General features: G+C 37.8%; 1 protein-coding gene across 3 annotated transcripts in view; it reads right to left on the bottom strand.

Annotated features, from left to right (window-relative positions):
• Positions 1 to 19,501, bottom strand: part of NBEA (neurobeachin) — an 809,664-nt gene that overhangs the window by 128,275 nt on the left and 661,888 nt on the right. For all 3 annotated transcript variants that reach the window (XM_069079971.1, XM_069079972.1, XM_069079973.1), the window contains exons 41-43: positions 14,018 to 14,135; positions 13,641 to 13,743; positions 11,052 to 11,167 (exon numbers count right to left, since the gene is read on the bottom strand). In XM_069079971.1, coding sequence (XP_068936072.1) covers positions 11,052 to 11,167; positions 13,641 to 13,743; positions 14,018 to 14,135 — 337 coding nt within the window. The remainder of the gene's footprint in view (positions 1 to 11,051; positions 11,168 to 13,640; positions 13,744 to 14,017; positions 14,136 to 19,501) is intronic.

Below are 19,501 nucleotides of genomic sequence, written 5' to 3'. Positions count from 1 at the left end.
ACAGCAACTTATCACAAGAATAATACACTTTGATCAGTTAGAATTTATTCCAGGAATGTAAGGATGGTTTAATATTAGGAAAACCATAAGCATAATTGATCATATCAACAATAAAACTAGCAAAAACCACATGATTATCTAATTTTTCAAATGCTTTATTTACTTCTGATATACATCATTAATTTACACCAGATTCTGAGTTACAAATTTTCTCCCTGTTTTTCCCTTATCCACCACCCCAAAACAGCAATCCCACAGGATATCCACTCCTCCAATCTGTTCTCTCCCAAATCTTCTCCCATACCCCCTTCGACTTTTCCAGTAAGGCATGGTGGATTTCTATGCCCCAGTGCCTGAATATCTTATTTCCCAATTACATGTAAAATTGTATTAATAATATTGTATATATATATACACACACACACACACATATATGTATATAAAATTTTAAACATTTAATTTTAAAACTCTGAATTCCAGATTCATTCCCTTCCTTCCTTGTCACCCACCCTTACTGAGAAGATAAGCAGTTCAGTATAGATTTTACATGTGTGGATAATGCAAAACATTAACACAGTAGACTATATTTCCCTTCCTCCTATCCCACCTCCCACTTGGTTCTATTCTCTACTTTGATCCCATCCCTTTTCAAAAGTGAGTGCTTCCAACTTCCCTTCCCACCAGCCTGTCCTCCCTTCTATCATCCCCCTTCTCATCCCCTCCCCCCACCCTACTCTCCTGGAGCGTGAGATACCCTATTTAGTGTGTATTTCATTTCCTTCTCAAGTCAAATTCAATGGGAAAAAGGTTGACCCATTCCCTTTTGCCTTCCTATTCTACCCCTCCATTGTAACCATTTTCCCTTGCCTCTTCTGTATGAGATAGTTTACCCCATTTGGTCTCTATCTCATCTCATTATATTCCTCTCTCACCTCTTAAGTATCATCCCTTCCTATTAAATTGGTCCTGTGCCCTCTATCTATGTATACCTGTAATCATATATACACACATTCACATATGTATTCATACACCCTTATATCCTTCGTTATAGACATATAGAAACATACACACATTTCTATTCCCTTCAACTATTTTCATACTAAAAAAAGTTTCATTAGTTACAATTATCGTTTTTCCATGTAGGGATTTTAATGGTTCAACTATGATAAGCTCCTTATGATTTCTTTTCCCTATTTACCTTCTCAAGCTTCTCTTGCTTCTTGTATCTGAATGTCAAATTTTCTATTCAACTCTGGTTTTTTTCGTTAATAATGTTTGAAAGTCCTCTGTTCCACTGAATGACCATATTTTCCCCTGAAACATGATACTCAGTTTTGCTGGGTAGGTGATTCTTGGTTTTAATCCCAGATCCGTTGGCCTCTGGAATATCACATTCCAGGCCCTTTGATCCCTCAGTGTAGAAGCTGCCAGATCCTGGGTTATCCTGATTGTGTTTCCACAATATTCAAATTGTTTCTTCCTGGCTGCTTGTAATATTCTCTCCTTAATCTGGGAATTCTGGAACCTGGCTATAATATTCCTAGGAGTTTTCTTTTTGGGATCTTTTTCAGGAGGTTATTGGTGGATTCTTTCAACCTCTATTTTGCCCTCTGGTTCTTAAACATCTGGGCAATTTTCCTTGAGAATTTCTTGAAGGATGATTTCTAGGTTCTTTCTTTGATCATGGCTTTCAGGTAGTCCAATAATTTTTAAATTATCTCTCCTGGATCTATTTTCCAGGTCAGTGGTTTTTCCCATGAGATATTTCACATTGCTTTCTATTCTTTCATTTGTTTGGATCTGTTTAACAGCATCTTGATTTCTCATAAAGTCATTAGCTTCCATTTGCTCCAATCTAATTCTGAAGGAATGATTCTCTTCAGTGAGCTTTTGAGATTCTTTTTCCATTTGACAAATTCGGCTTTTTGAGGCATTCTTCTCCTCATTGTCTTTTTGAGCCTCTTTTGCGATTTGAGTTAGTCTGTTTTTTAAGGTGTTATTTTCCTCAGTCAGGTTGTTGACTCTCATTTTATAATTTTCTTGCATTGTTCTCATTTCTTTTCCCAATTTTTCCTCCACTTCTCTTAGCTGCTTCTTAAGGTCCTCTATGGCCTGTAACCAGCTTGTATTTTCCTTTGAAGCTTTTAGTGCAGGAGTTCTAACTTCACTGTCATCCTCCTGTTCCATTCTTTGATCCTTTTTGTCTCCAAAATAGGAGTCTAATGTTGAATTCTTCTGTTTGGTTTGCTTCATTTGCCTGTTCATGTAGCCCCTTAGTCACTTGACCCCTAGGCTTTTTGCCACAGTAGGACTCTGCCACCAGACTGGGGAGCTTTCATCCAAAACTCTGGGGTTTTCTCAGCTTCTGGAGGTATTAGTTAGGTGCCCTCTCTGAAGCTTCCACATGCTCTGGCAAGTTGGTCACTAAGGCATCTCAGTGGCTTCTCACCCTCGGGGCAAAAGCCGACACTCTCCCAAGTACTAGTCCCAAAGTCCACACTGCACTGACCTCTCACTTTGTCCTTCACATTTATGTGTTGACAAATCTGGAAATGGCCACAGCTACTGGTGATCTGGAGTCCCTCCAGTTGGTGGCTGGTCAGGCCCGCCTTGGGGCTAAAACCTCTGGCTCATGCAGGCCTGGGCTCAGCTTCCAGAGCTCTGTGCTGGCTGATTCCTGCCAGCCTGCCGGGCTGTCCTCAGCAGGAGGTTAGCTTCTCTGTGTCATTTTGTGGGTTCTGCAGCTCCAAAGTTTTTTCAGAGTCCCCTTTTACATGGATTGGGGAAGGTGGAAGCCGGAGCCACATGGAGGACCTGCTTCTACTCCACCATCTTCCACATGATTATCTCAATAGATGCAGAAAAGGCTTTTGACAAAATACAACATCCATTCCTATTAAAAACACTAGAAAATATAGGAATAAATGGAGCCTTCCTTAAAATAATAGGTAGCATCTATTTAAAGCCATCAGCAAGTACTATATGTAATGGGGAGAAGCTAGAAGCATTTCTTATAAGATCAGGGGTGAAACAAGGGTGTCCACTATCACCCCTCTTATCCAATTTGGTACTAGAAATGTTAACAGTAGCAATTAGAGAAGAAAAGGAATTCAAAGGAATCAAATTAGGCAAAGAAGAGACCAAGCTATCAATCTTTGCAGATGATATGATGATATACTTAGAGAATCAAGTGAAAAACTACTTTTTTTTTTTCCTTTTGGAGGGCAATTGGGGTTAAGTAACTTGCCCAAGGTTACATGGCTAGTTTTTTTGTGTGGGTGTTAAGTATCTGACACCAGAACCGAACTCGGGTCCTCCCGACTCTGGGGCTGGTGCTCTTACTCACTGCGCCACCTAGCCCCGCCCAAGTAAAAAACTACTTGAGACAATAAATAAATTTGGCAAAGTTGCAGGATATAAAATAAACCCACATAAATCCTTGGCAATCCTGTATATTTCTAATGAAATTCAACAGCAAGAGATAGAAAGAGAAATCCCATATAAAGTTACTGTAGACATTGTAAAATATTTGGGCATCTGCCTGCCAAAACAAACCCAAGACCTATATGAACACAACTACAAAACACTTTTCACACAAATAAAGTCAGATGTAACTAACTGGAAAAATATCAATTGCTCATGGCTGGGTCGAGCTAATATAATAAAAATGAAAATTTTACCTAAAATAAATTATATATTTAGTGCCATACCAATCAGTTTACCAAAAAACTACCTTACAGAGCTAGAAAAAATACTAACAAAATTCATTTGGAAGAACAAAAGGTCCAGAATATGAAGGGAATTAATGAAAAGAAATGCTAGGGATGGTGGACTAGCTCTACCAGATTTAGATCTGTACTATAAAACTGCACTCCTCAAAACTGCTTGGTACTGGCTGAGGAATAGAGCAGTGGATCAATGGAATAGATTGGGTACACGAGATTCAGAAGTCAATGACTATAGTAATCTATTGTTTGATAAACCCCCAGACCCTGGTTTTTGGGATAAGAACTCAATATTTGACAAAAACTTCTGGGAAAACTGGAATATAGTATGGCAGAAACTGGGCATAGACGATTATCTAACACCATATAGCAAAATCAAGTCTAAATAGGTGCATGATCTAGGTATAAAGGTTGATACTGTAAGCAATCTGGGAAAGCAAGGAATAGTTTACCTGTCAGATTTGTGGAGAGGGAAAAACTTTATGACCAAACAAGAATTAGAGGGCATTATAAAATGCAAAATGGATAATTTTGATTACATTAAATTGAAAAGCTTCTGTACACAAAAAGCCAATGTAACCAGGATTAGGAGGGAAGTGGAAAATTGAGAAAAAATTTTTACAAACTATGTCACTGATAAAGGACTCATTTCTAAAATATACAGAGAATTGAGTCAAATCTATAAGAATACAAGTCATTCCCCAATTGATAAATGGTCAAAGGATATGAACAGGCAGTTTTCAGAGGAAGAAATTAAAGATATATATAAGCATATGAAAAAATGCTCTAAATCACTATTGATTAGAGAAATGCAAATCAAAACAACTCTGAGGTACCACATCTCACCAGTTAGATTGGCTAAGATGACAAAACAGGAAAATGACAAATGCTGGAGAGGATATGGACAAATTGGAACACTAATGCATTGCTGGTGGAGTTGTGAAATAATCCAACCATTCTGGAGAGCAATCTGGAATTATGCCAAAGGGCTATAAATAAGTTCATAGTCTTTGACCCAGCAATACCACCTCTAGGGTTGTATACCAAAGAGATCATAGAAGTGGGAAAAAGACCCATATGTACAAAAATATTTATACCAGCTCTTTTTGTGGTGGCAAAAAATTGGAAATTAAGGGGGTGCCCATCAATTGGGGAATGGCTGAACAAGTTGTGGTATATGCATGTTATGGAATACTATTGTACTATAAGAAATGAGGAGCAGACGGACTTCATATTTACCTGGAGAGGCTTATATGAACTGATGCTGAGTGAGAAGAGTAGAGCTAGGAGGAATTTGCACACAATTACAGACACAATGTATGTGTGACGACCAACTTTGATAAACTGGACTCTTCTCAGCAATCCAGAGTTATAAGTCAACCCCAAAATATTCATGATGGAGAGAGATGTTTACATCCAGAGAAAGAACTGAGTTTGAACCCAGATTGAAGCAAACTACCTGCTCTTTTTCTTGTTTGGTTTTGTTTCCTCTTTCCCATTGTTCATTCCATCTGATACAATCCTTCTTTATAACCTGACTAATGCCTAATGTGAAAGTATTTGCACATACTATACTTGATTGCATGCCACCATGAAGGGGGAAGGGGGGGGGGAAGAGAAAATCTGGAACTCAAGGAATTGTGGTAATGAATCTTGTAAACTAAAAGTAAACAAATTAATAAAGACCAAAAAAACACCCAAAAACCAAAAACCCAACACTATCTAAATGGTATCTATTATTATTATCTGTTATTTTAAAAATCACTCATGAAAGTGATTTAAAAACCTAAATGTAGTAATAAATGCATGCATTACTTTTAAATTAAAAAAAAAAGAAAGAAATTAGGTTTAGACAAATATCTCATACCTTATAACAAAATAAGCTCTGTGGATATATAAGCTCCATGATATAGAGATAAATGGTCACATCATAAAAACATTAGAGAAACAAGGACAAAAATGTCCATCAGATCTTCGAATGGGGAAGAGTTCATGATCAAAAAAGGTATAGAGAAGATCACAGAAGATAAGATTAAAATTTTTGAATATGGGTAGCTAGGTGGTGTAGTGAATAAAGCACTGGCCCTGGAGTCAGGAGGATCTGAGTTCAAATCTGACCTCATATACTTTGACACACTTAATAGCTGTGTGATCTTGGGCAAGTCACTTAACCCCAATTGCTTTGTCTTCCCCCTTCCAAAATAGAAAAAAAAAGAAAAAAAGTTTCTGAATAGACCAATTCAATACAGTGAAGATTAGAAGGGAAACAACTAGAGAAAAATAAAAGCAAAAACCATCATACCAAGTTTCTCTGATGAAAGTTTCATTTCCAAGACATATAAAGAACTGATTCAAATTTATAAGAATAAGAGCTATTCTCCAATTAATAAATGGTCAAAGGATATGAACAGGCAGTTCCCAAGGGAAGAAACTCAGGTTATCTTTAGTCATATTAAAAAATGCTCCAAATCAATAATAATTAAGTAATTATAAATTAAAGCAATTCTGGGCTTCCACTGTTCATTCATCAAATTTGTATAGATGTGGGGGAAAAAGGAAATGGTAAAAGTTGTAGAGGCTGTTAGAAAAATAACTGTTCATGCTTGTTTGGAAACTCTTGGTGGAGATGTGAATGGATCCAACCATTCTGGAAAGAAATTTGGAGCTGTGTACAAAAGGTACTTGCCCTTTTACCTAGCTATACCACTTCTAGGTCTATATCCCCAAAGAGATCAAAGAAAGAGGAAAAGGTCCTATCTATAAGAAATATATTTATCGCAGATCTTTTTTGTGGTGATAAAAAACTGGAAAATATGGGAATCCACACATATTGGGGAATGGAATTGGCATTTGAATTTAAATAACTGGCTGTAAGAAATGACTCCCACTATGTGCTTCTTTTATACCTGTTCAGATGCTGTTGAAAAGAACTAGAGAAAATTACAATACTCTACTGATTAGTTCCATCAATTTCAACTGGGCCCTCAAAGCAGCAAGGCAAATATTCTAATCCTTCTTCACTGATTCCCCATTCTTCTCACTGTGGTGGCTTTCTCAAGCTTTTTGGACCTTCTTTAAGCCTCCTATAGTACTCTTTCCCTTTGCTCTCAGTTGAGAACTTCAGTTTGGACTTTAATAAAAACATTGAGACTATTCACCCAGAGCTCCCTCTTTTTCTTTCTTCCTCATGAAATTAAAATATTTTCTCCTCTTATATCTTCATTTCTATAATAAAGAGGAGCCCTTCTCTTTTCAAGGCAAAAGTCATTACACTGACACTCATATTACTATTCCATCACCTTTATATATACTAACTTGTTCAACCATTCCCCAATGTATGGGTACGCTTTCAGATTCCCATTCTTTGCAACCTAAGAAAGATGCAAATAAACACACATATATACATACACACTCCCCACTCTATGTCTATATAAAGATGTATATATAAATATATATAAACATGCATATATATATATATTATATGCTTAGAGTTTGTTTTGCTTAGGACTAATCCCTTCCTCAATCTCCTCTTCCTTTAATTTTCCCACCCCATTTTCACCTTTCCTTCCTATTTTCCTGTTTCGGAAAATGTTCCTCCCACTGCATCCTGGGTCATGTCCAGTTATCCTGATTAATATATGGCCATGGCCCAGAGGGCTCAGGAGGAGAAAATGAGGCTGGTGACCTTGTCCAACCCTCCCTCACTCAAATCAAAGTCAACTGCAAGTCAGGTCATCATCTTATTGATGTCATGCTCCTCTTTGAGAATGAAGGACAACCATACCAAGCTGATTAAAATGTGTTTCTGTACTCAACTTGTGTGTATGTTCTTCCTTTTTTTGACCAGTTTTGATGAGATTGAGGGTCAAGTGATAGCTATTCCACTGTTTGTAGAGACATTTACTTACAAACCCTGATTGCATGAAATAATTCTGACCAGTGTATACCTCTTCCCCTCTCTGTCCCTTCTTAAGATCATCAACACATAAGAGAATCACTCCTAAGCTTTGTTTAATGGACTATGACCCTTGATGATACTAGGATTTAGAGGAGACACACGTATCATCTCTCCATTTTAAATGTAAGCAGTTTATCCTCATTTAGTCCTCCATAATTTTCATTCATATTTACTTTTTTATATTTTCCTTTATTCCTGTGTTTGAACTTCAAAGTTTCTCTCATCAGGAATTTTTGGAAGCCCTCTATTTCATGAATGGTCCGTTTTACCTCTGTAGTATTATATACAGTTTTGGTGGCTATAAACAGCTTTGCCTTCTGGAATACTATAATCTAAGTTCTCTGCTCCTTTACAATGATGGCTGCTAAATCATGTTTAATCCTGACTGTATCTTCTCAGTACTTGAAATCTTTCTTTTTGGTCCCTTGAAATATTTCTTCTTTGACTTGGAAACTGTTTGGCTATGATGTTTCTGAGAGTTTTCATTTTGGGATTTCTTCCCAGAAGTGACCGATGGATTCTATTTCTACTTTGCCCTTTGGTTCTAAGAGATCTAGGCAGTTTTCTTTTAAGATTTGTTGAAAGAGAATATATTGGCTCTTTTTTTGGTCACAGAAGTCAAATGCCCTAAAAATCCCAGCCCCCCTCCGCCCCAATCTTCTTAGGCCGATCTTAGTCATAATTATATAGCATTCAGTTTCTTTTTTGAATACTCTTCCCTTTTAGAATGCTGTAGTGTATGTGGTATATATTGTTCTTATTTCTTCACTTTGGCTCAGTTTAAATAAGTCTTTTCAAGGTTCTCTGAATCCTTCATATGGATCCTCTTATGCTAAAGTAATATTCCATCATTATATTTGTGGATCACAATTTGCTAAGCCTAAGAATACTACAATTACCTCCTAGTGGGTCAGTCTATCACCACTGCCTCTTCTACCCAATGTATTTTTCAGATGTAATCTTTCTCATTATAGATTCCTCATTATCACTCACCTTTTTATGTTTCTCTGGAATTTTATGTCTGAATTTCAAATTTTCTATTCAACTCTATCCTTTTCATCAGGAATGCCTGGAAGTCCTCTATTTAATTAATGATCTATTTTTTCCCTGTAGTATTATACTCAGTAGTTTATTCTTGGTTATAATATTAGCTTCTTTGCCTTCCAGAATAGCATATCCAAAGCTCTCTACTCCTTTAGAGTGAAAACTGCTAAATTTTGTGTGATCCTGAATGTGGTTCCATGGCATTTGAGTGGTTTCTTCTTGGTTGCTTGCAGTATTTTCTACTTGACCTGAGAGGTCTGAAATTTGGCTATAATATTCCTGTAAGTTTTCATTTTGGGATCTCTTTCAAGAGGTAATTGGTGGATTCTTTCAGTTTCTATTTTGTCCTCTGGGTCTAAGTTATTCAGGAAGTTTTTCTCTGTAACTTCTGATGATATGATGTCTGAGCTCTTTTTTCATCATGGCTTTTAATTAGTACAATAATTTTAAAATTCTCTCTCCTTGATCTATTTTCCAGGTTGGTTGCTTTTCTGATGAGATAATTCACAAGTTCTTCTTTTTTTCATTCTTTTGACTTTGTTTTATTGCTTCTTCATGTCTCATGGAATCATTAGCTTCAACTTACCAACTGTATTTTTTTTTTTTTGCTTTTGTGGAGGGGGGAAGGCAGGGCAACTGGGGTTAAATGACTTGCCCAAGGTCATACGGCTAGTTTTGTGTTAAGTGTCTGAGGTAAGATTTGAACTCAGGTCCTCCTGACTCCAGGGCCGGTGCTCTATTCACTGTGCCACCTAGCCGCCCCCCAACTGTAATTTTTAAGAAATTACTTTCTTTAGTAAGGTTTTATACTTCTTTTTTCACCTGGTCTATTCTGCTTTTTAAGGAATTAATTTTCTTTAGCTGATCTCCCTGCCTCACTTCTCTCCCTACTCCAATCCATCCTCTACTTAACTGACAAAGTAATTTTCCTAAAGTTAGCCATTTCATTCCCCTACTCAATAAACTCCAGTGGCTCCTTACAAACTCTATGACCAAATATAAAGGCTTCTGTTTGGCATTTTAAAACCTTCAAAACCTGGAGCCTTCCTACTTTTCCAATCTTCTTATATTTGCTCTCCCTCTGTGTACTCTATGACTTATATGTACTGGTGTTCTTGAAATTTATCACATACTTCATTTCCAGACTTGCCCCACTTCTGGAAAGCTCTGGTCTGCTACGTCTACTCATTGGTTTTGCTGGCTTTCTTCAAGTTTCAGCTCAATTCCACCTTCTGTAGGTCTTTTCTGCCCTCCCCATCCCCAACACCAGAAATAATAGTCTCTTCCTTCTGAGAATACCTTTCATTTACACTGTATAAACCCTTATATGGACAAAGTAATATAAGCCTTTCAAGGTAGAGACAGTACATAAGAATCTTTAAATTTTTATTATTCACAATGAATAAAACTAAAATAATTTATTTCCAAATGATCCTATGATTTAGAAATAAAAAGTATAGATAAGTCTCACATGTGTTAAATTAGTGATATTCATTGGATTAGCAAAAATATCACTGCCTCCTTTTTTTTTTTTAAGCAATTGGGGTTAAGTAACTTGCTCAAGGTTACACGGCCAGTTATTTCTGGGTGTGGTGCTGAGTGTCTGAGCCCGGGATTCGATCTCCAGGTCGTCCCAACACTGGAGCCGGTACTCTTACTCGCTGAGCCACCTGGCTGCCCCTAAGCAATTGGGGTTAAGTAACTTGCTCAAGGTTACACGGCCCGGTGTTTCTGGGTGGGTGCTAAGTGTCTGAGCCCGGGATTCGATCTCCAGGTCTTCTCAACACTGGAGCCAGTGCTCTTACTTGCTGTGCTACCTGGCCGCCCCCACTACCTCCTTTTAATTTACAAATGTAGTACATCTAATTTTATATTTTATTTGGAAGGTCTGAAGAAGAAAAAAACGCTGTAACCCAATCATGCCACAATCTAAGTAAGATCTGTGCTAGGCAGAATACTGTTGTTATTCTCCTGTCTAGTTGCTGTTGCTGAAAATGACGAAGTAGTGAAATTACATTTTCCCATTATTATTTCCAGATATTCCTTGGCAAAGGTTTGTTGACTCTAATAAAGCTTCAGACAAAGCTGTCAGAAATCGAAATAGCAGAGGGAGAGCAAAGAACAGTCTCTTCATCAATAAACAAATCTAAAACTTAGGTGCTAGGCTGTGCATTTTCTGATAAAACTTAATATGAATGCTTCACAATTCAGTACAAATTTGTAGATAAATTAAAAAAATATAAATGTAATATATCAATAATGGTACTGATGATTTTGACAAACATTAACATGTTTATAAGGGATTAAAGAATCAAATGCCTTACCTGCTATGGTATTGAGGAACATTAAATATTCAAAGTTAGAGATCTCCCGTCTTTGCCAACGCTGAGTCATATTGGAAGATTTATAAAGCTGTCGGGGAGTGGCCAAGGATATTCTCCTAATAAGTATATATAAATTAGATACTTTGAAGTTACGTGTTTTCAATTCATAAAGCATTAAATATTATCTGTTACATGTATTCATATTAATAATTTCAATGGCCATTATTAGAGAACTAAATAGGGTTCCAACTATAATTTTATCAATAAACATTAGCTATATTTAAACTATACTTAAAAATAAATTCTAGATTTGATCAACACCTGAAAGATTTGTTATTGAGAACATGGTATGTTAAATTTCACATGATATATACTGTCTATTTTAAAAGGAACCCTATTTAATGCTTGCAATATACTGTAAATGAAAACATGAATCCTTTAAACAGTCAAAAATCAGAAGCTGGCCTACAAAAAATCTATTAACAATAGCAGATAGTCATGGAAATTGTGTCAGTCATTAATCAACAGAAAATAGGTTTGCTGTACAAACAGCTTATAAATAAAAATATTTGTCACTCTTCTCCACCAAAATCGCCAATGCTCTCTCTATCTTATGTGTCTATAGAGGCAGCTAGAGGGTGCAGTGGATAGAGTACTGGGTCTAGAGTCAGAAAGGCCTAAGCTTAAATCTAGCCCTAGTGTGATACTTTGAGTAAGTTAATTAACGTCTATTTGCCTCAGTTTCCTCACTGTTAAATGGGGATAATAATAGCATCCACCTCCCAGGATTATTGTGATGATCAGATGAGATAATGTTTGTAAAGTACTTAGCACAGTGCCTAGAAAACAGAGGTTAATTGACTTGCCAAAGGTCACACAGTTATTAAGTATCTGAGGCTGGATTTGAACTCAGTGCTTCCTGACTCCAGACCCAGAGTTCTATCCACTGTGCCACCTAACTGCCACTACCCTGTACTTGCACCCTCAATGTCTGGAGCAGTTTTTGGCACTTAGGAGGCCCTTAAATACTTGTTTATTAATCATATATCATGACATTCTAAGAGTTTTATTAGCTAACAAAGATGATTTCATAGAACATATGGGACATACAGAACATTTCTTATTATCATGCCTTCCTCTCTATTCCCAATGCTGTCACTAAAGAGGTCTCCTCTTAAACTTTGTCTACAATGTCTCAGAAATCTCCACCTTGAAAACTCCTTCTAGTTTTAGATTTCATGCAATGGAAGCAGTCTCTGCTCCTGCGTATTTTCCCTCTAATTGGCTGGTTTCTTTCAGAAGCCTCCACTCTAAAGGGAATACCCAGGCCAGACCTATCTTCATTCTTCTCAAGGATGCACTCTCGATTCTTTACTCAGACTTTGTCCATAATGCCCCAGAAACCTCTTTGCCCTGGAGGCTCACTTTAGTCCCTCTGCTATTGATATCTCTATCCCTCTCTCCAGGGTGTACTCATGACTATCTTTCCAGACTTTCTCTACCTTCATCTTTCCAGCTTTCTTTTATGTACTATCTTCTTTAGAATGCAACCTCTTTGAGGGCAAGGATTGTCTTTCTTTCTACTTGCATTTATGTACCTAGAGTTTAGCACAGTGTTTGGCACATAGCCAGCACTTAATAAATGATTGCTTATTTGATGAGTACAGGTCCTCATTATAATATACTTAATCTACTATACAGCTTCCTAATTAGATATTCTTTCACCTAGTGTAACACAGACAGGGAGCTTAATAGATGATATCTGTCTACTGACTCCCTCCCTCCTTGCTTCTATTAATCCTTTATACGAAATCTTCAGTGGTTTCACAGAACCTCCCAAATAAGGTTAAAATTGCTTTGCCCGGCATGAGGCCTTCCACATTCTAGAGTCACTCTACCTATCTACTCCTATCTCATCTAACTCCTATCTATGTACTTATACTCTAAACAAACTGCACTGTCTCCCAAACATTTCAGCTTTCACGACTTTAATCACTCTGTTGCCTGTGCCTATTGTGTCCTGCCTCCTCCCTGTCATCTTCTGAATTCCTTTTAAATTTCTTTGTCTAACCAATCTTTAAAGACCAAGTCAAAAGTCACATGTTCCATAAACCTATCCCTGATCCACAACTCTTGTGGATAATTACTTTCCTTTTAACCCTTCACAAAACACTTTGATTCGCACCACTGTGTGCATTTATCATGTATATTATTCAGTAACAATTGTATGTATGAACATCTTTATTTATTAGAATATCAATTCCAAGACAGCAGGTATGAGGTTTTGAGTAAACTTTGTATTTCTCCTAGTGCTATGCATATGAAGTGCATTAAACAAATGCTTAACTGAATTTAGTGTAAAATTATATCTAATTTTTTTCTGTCAAATAAATTTCACTTCAGGGATATAGCTTGCATTTGCAGAAATATGGTATTTTCCTTCAAATAATTTATAAATAGAGAATATTCTTTGATTCCTGGAAGTAAACAAAACTTACTAGTTATAATGGTGTAGCTACTCTATAGCTATTATATTGCATCTGAACTATATGAAGAAACCACAAAAAACTTATGACATGGTATAATTACCTGGCTTGTGGCAACCCATAGCTGGTTCCTACACCAACCCGAGGCAAGCTGTACACAACTTTTTTCACTGTTGCTTGGTCAGGAAAGTTAAACATTACTGAGGCTGTGTGAGAAGAGAAAACAAGAAAATGACAAAACAAAATTTCAAGAATTTGTCATAATTTACTTTTTATAGTAATGTATTATCTTATAAAACTGACTTTTCTTACACTCTACTCAGAAAGTGGTTGGGTTCAAAATCAGAACTGTATTTTCTTGGGATATTATAGGCAGGACAAGTGAAAGAAAAAGAATCAAGAATAATTTCAGACAACATTCAAAAATGAAAATTATTAAACTTATGAGCACAATATCCTATGAAATATTTAGAGACATACTTCTGTTTGCCATAAACACTTCCAGAGCAGTGTTCTGTAGAAGATAACGTCTTGAAAATACAGCTCGAATTTCGCTGAACATCCATTTTCCATGAAGTCCCTCCGTGTATGCAAGAACCTAAAATAAAAGATTAAAGTGTTATTATATGTATTTATATAAACACACATATATGACTAGCTTTTATTGTTTCTTAATCAGTATCTAATTGAATTTATCACAGTCTGACTATATCACTAATCGTTTACTACCTATTTACAAAAAGTCCGATTTTCTAGTTTTTAACAATTTCACTGATGAGGAAATGAATGTGGCTACAGATTTAAGTTACTAGTGACTAAATAGCTTAGACACTGAGTTTAAGTATTTGGATATACATAACATTTCTAAAAATGGAGACACAAGAGGTAGTGCTGGACAGTGAGGTGGCTCAGTGAACAGGGGGCCTGGAGTCAGGAAGATTCATCTTTTCAAGTTCAAATCTGGCCTCAGACACTTACTAGCTGTGTGAGTCATTTAGGCAAGTCATTTAGCCCTGTTTGCCTCAGTTTCCTCATCTGTAAAATGAGCTGGAAAAGGACAAGCCACTGCCAGGAAAACCCCAAATGGGGTCACAAAGAATTGGACATGACTGAAATGACTGAACAACAATAACAAGAAATACTGAGGTGAAAAATCATACCAGAATAAATTATCAATACACAGAACTGATCAGTTTTATTTAGAGCTGATATTTGACATGGCCACTAAATGACCCTAATCATAAAGTAATAGGGAAAAAGCAAGGAAACACTGCTGCATGCTGAATGCCCACTACCATAAAAAGGCATATTGTGTTAGCAGGCAAAAAAGGAATATTGTCCCCAGACTTCCTTGGGGAAGAGCCAGGATACATAGCAGAAATAGTGGTTTTATAAAGCTGAGCGCAAGTCAACTATGACAGAGCTTATCATGGACAGAGACAGAGCCAGGAAGCCAATGGCTTGAAAATGGAGGACTAAAAGAAAAAGAGGCCGAGGACACTACAGGATTCAGAGGCAGAAGGGACCTTAAGGATGATTTTGTCTAATGCCCCCCTTAACTTTATAGATGAAAGAAGCTGAGATATGGAGATACTAAAGTGACCTACTCATAAACATAAAGAAGATATGGTAGGATCAGGCAAACATTTCTTATACATGGAACATAAACTGGTTCTGTGTTTAAGAAAGAATCTAAAACAATTGGCTACACTTGTCATCTTTAGAGGTATGTATGTGTAAACCATTTCGGCAGACAGGATAAATCAGGTTGAGATTTCCCCTGGTGGAATGGGCATATAATTTGTCAATGGCCATGAAACCAGCTGAAGCAAGTCCTATATACTGAGGAGCGCTTAGAGCTTGATTAGACAAAGAAGACACCAAGGTCATCCACTGCATATCGAACCATCACCAGTCTTCTCAATTCTGCCCTGCCCCTGGACTGTGATGGTTCTGGAGGAGAGAGTGAGGCCGAAAACTTGGTGTATCTCTGGCTCACTTAAATCCAATTTATGCATGAATCGAAAGACATCACGCATACTGTTTTGAATCAAAAGAAACGCAAGATGTGCAAATTTAGAGAATCACCTCAAAAGTACACACAGACTATTTATGCCCAACATGTGGTAAAGCATTCCGAGCTTTCATTGGTGTGATCAGCCAGAGCTGGACACAATGAAACTTGACTCTAGCATAGTGATGTCATTTTGGTCTTCTTTGTGAATGAAGGACAACAACCAGCCAATGTGTGTTTTATCACCTCAGCCTGAAAGATTAAGCTTCACCTGTATTTATAAAGTTTGAGAAAGTAATAGGCAGCTTCTACAAATTATATTCTGAAGTACACTGTGCCTTTAGAGTCACAAATTGGCTGGAAAGTTTAGAGAATACAAGATCATACTGTAGTTGTTACAATTTTTTAATCTGATAAAGCAAAAAAAATGTTAAAGACTTTACTTCAACAAAGCATCAATCATACATAAATCAAAACCATATAACATTCCTTGAAAGATATATTAAAACAGGGGCAGCTAGGTGGCAGAGTGAATAGAGCACTGACCCTGAAGTCAGGAGGGCCCGAGTTCAAATGCAGCCTCAGACAGTTGACACTTTTAACTAGCTGGGTGACCTTAGGCAAGTCACTTAACCCCAATTGCCTTGCCTTCTCCCCTCCCTACAAAAGACATACTAAAACAATGGAAATAGCCTGCTTCACAATACTTTGAGGCATAAACTGGAGAGACATATGCTAGACAAAAGAATTCACCATCATCATGGAGGAGACCCAGCACAGTCTATACTGGAGATAGCTATCAGGATTCTCTTATTTGAAAAAGACACTATTCTGATTGCATCAAGCCCTGGAACACTGCAGACTCCTAAATAAGATCTATAATCACTCAAAGGGTTAAGTCAATCTGTAGAAGAAATGTAAAGTTGATAAAAAGGCCTGTGATCAAGATGATGACATGCAGTTGGACATACAAACCACAGAGCTTCTCCACTGATACATACATACATATATATATATAAATAAAGATAGATGTTGTAAAGACAATCTAGGCCCTGAATTGAATAGGAGAAGAGCAAGCTGAACTGCCTTGGTAAATTGTTTAGCTTTTTTAATGGCCTGGAGCTTGTCCTTGAAGCAAAAGCAAATATCTTTTTTGGAGATTCTTTTGCTGATGACTTCAAGTTCTGAAATATTCTATCCTTCAATAGAGAGGAACACAGTACAAATAAGAAATTACAGGGAAGAACGATGTAGAAATTAGCAAAGAAACAGATAACTATGCCTCCTACCTCTTAGCAAAGAGGTAGTGGACTATGCATATAAATGAAAAATGTAAGTATGAATACTTCTTTTCATTCTTTTAAGATCATAACAGTGGACTGCCTTTGTTATATGCCCCTTACATTCCATAATTTCTTCAAATGTGACTGATCATTCTTGTCAGATACAATAAAACATAATATTGATGGGTTTTTCCTATCATTTCCGGTTTCTAATTACTCTCTATTCTACTTTACTCCCCCCCCAATCTCTCTCTTACATGAATGAATGAATGAATGTAAAAGTTTTTATTAAGCACTTACTATTCTAGGCACAACACCAAGCAGTTAAACAAAATGAATACACACGTATCTGAAAGTAATAGAAAAAACCATCAATATTAATTTGAAAAGAGGTATTCATATTGGCATTTGTACTTTGTTATCCTTTTAGGGGATAAGATGTTGCTCAATTAAATTTATGATGGAATTATAGGGGAGGCAACCATTGGATGGCCAAACAACAGCCAGCTACTGATGGACTTGAAAAAGCAAAGAATACTCTAAGGAGTGATTTGAGGCCAAAAGTACCTGAGGAGTGTGGGTTCTGTAGCCAATGGCCAAATTAAAACCCAGCTCTTTAGAGGTAATTGTTCCTTGCCTCTTAGAAAGTGAGCTGAGGTGGGGAAGGTACAGATCCAAGATGGTGGAATAAAAGCAGGGACTTGCTTGAGCTCTCCCCTAAACCCCTCCAAATACCTATAAAAATGACTCTAAGCAAGTTTTAGAGCAGTAGAACCCACAAAATGACAGAGAGAAACAAATTTCTAGCTTAGACAACCTGGAAGGTTGACAGGAAAGGTCTGTTGCCCCAGTCTGAGAGAAGAGCACAGTCCAATATGGGCTGCACCAGAACAGATGGGGCTGGAGCAGGTCTCAGGGGACTGAATCACTGAAAGCTGTGGTGGTTTACAAATTTCTCAACCCACAAATGCCAAAAACAACTTAAAAAGTCAGTAGGAAAGGTCTGTTGGACCTGGGGTGAGAGAGAAATAAGGTCCGGCCTCAGTCGCAGTCCTGGGGAGGTGGCAGTGGCAGCAGTGGCTGCTTTCAGAGCTTTTGGCCCATGGACAGTGGGGAAATACAGAGACTGATCAGAGGTGGATTGCAGGGATCTCTTTGGTGGTGCTGAGGCAGGATTCTTTAGCTTTGCCTGTGCTTAGATCTGGGTTGTAGTCCTGGGCGGTGGTTCTGGTGTGAGAAGGAGCACTGGTGTGATGGAGCTTACAGTGGTGGTGGAGAGGGAATCCAAGGCAGAAAAGAATGCTTGTGGTCACTCACAGAGCAGAGCACAGGCCAGGAGAGGAGAAAACGCCTCTTCTTTGATCATACCATCTTGGAAGAACTAAAAATTTACAGGTTCCTAGAAATATCTTTGAAAACTGTTGCACAGAGAGTAGAAACAGGACTTCCGTGTGGGTCTGGCTTCCACCTCTCCCAATTCATATAAAAGGTGACTCTGAATAAACTTTAGAGCTACAGAACCCACAAAATGACACAGAGAAGCTAACCTCCTGCTGAGGACAGTCTGGCAGGCTGGCAGGAAGTGGCTAGTGCAGCAAGCTGAGACCTGAGCCCAACCCCGCACCAGCCGGAGGTTTTAGCCTCAGGGCTACCTGATCAGCCTCCTACTGGAGGGACTTCAGATCACCAGCAGCTGTGGTGGTTTCCAGAATTATCAAGCCATAGATGCTAAGGACAAAGTGAGAGGTCAGTGCAGTGTGGACTTTGGGATCCGGTAGTTTTTAGGAGTGTGATCCGGCCTTTATCCCCTGGAGGGAGAAACTGCTGAGGCGCCAAGGCCGTGCAGCTGCTGACACATGGCAGCTTCAGCTCCTGGCTTACAGACTGTAGGGGGATCAAGAAACCAGTCTGGGAGTAATGACTCTTGCTTTAAACTTCTTGGATCTGGATTGCAGTCTATGGTGGAGGTCCTGGGGTGTATGACCAGCTTGCCAGAGTGTGTGGAGGCTTCAGAGAAGGCATCCAACTAATAGCTTTGGCAGCTGAGAAAATCCCAGCAATTGAGACAAAGTTTCCCTGTCTTGTAGCAGAGTCCTAATGTAGCAAAAAGTTCAAAAGTCAAGTAATTGAGTGGCAACATGAGCAGGCAAAGGAAGCAAAGCAAGCAGAGCAATCCAACTTTTATACTCCTATTTTGGGGACAAAAAGGATCAAAGCATGGAACAGGAGGAAGACAGTGAAATCAGAACTCCTGTACCAAATGCTTCCAAGAAAAATATAAGCTGGTTACAGGCCATAGAGGGCCTTAAGAAGGATTTTGAAAACCAAATAAGAGAAGTGGAGGAAAAATTGGGAAGAGAAATTAGAAGGATGCAAGAAAATAATGAAATAAGAGTCAACAACCTGGCTGAAGAAAATAACACCTTAAAAAATAGACTAACTCAGATGGCAAAAGAGGATCAAAAAGCCAAAGAGGAGAAGAATGCCTTAAAAACCTGAATTTGCCAGATGGAGAAAGAATCTCAAAAGCTCACTGAAGAGAACCATTCCTTCAGAATTAGATTGGAGCAAAGGGAAGCTAGTGACTTTATGAGAAATCAAGACACTGTTAAACAGGTCCAAACAAATAAAAAAATAGAAGGCAATGTGAAATATCTCACTGGAAAA

Source organism: Petaurus breviceps, unplaced genomic scaffold, assembly GCF_028583685.1.
Source record: "Petaurus breviceps papuanus isolate PSGF00001 unplaced genomic scaffold, PetGlider_PUasm1.0 91133, whole genome shotgun sequence".
Lineage (NCBI taxonomy): Eukaryota > Metazoa > Chordata > Mammalia > Diprotodontia > Petauridae > Petaurus > Petaurus breviceps.
The sequence above is the reverse complement of the archived record's forward strand: the minus strand, read 5'-3'. Positions and strand labels throughout refer to the sequence as shown.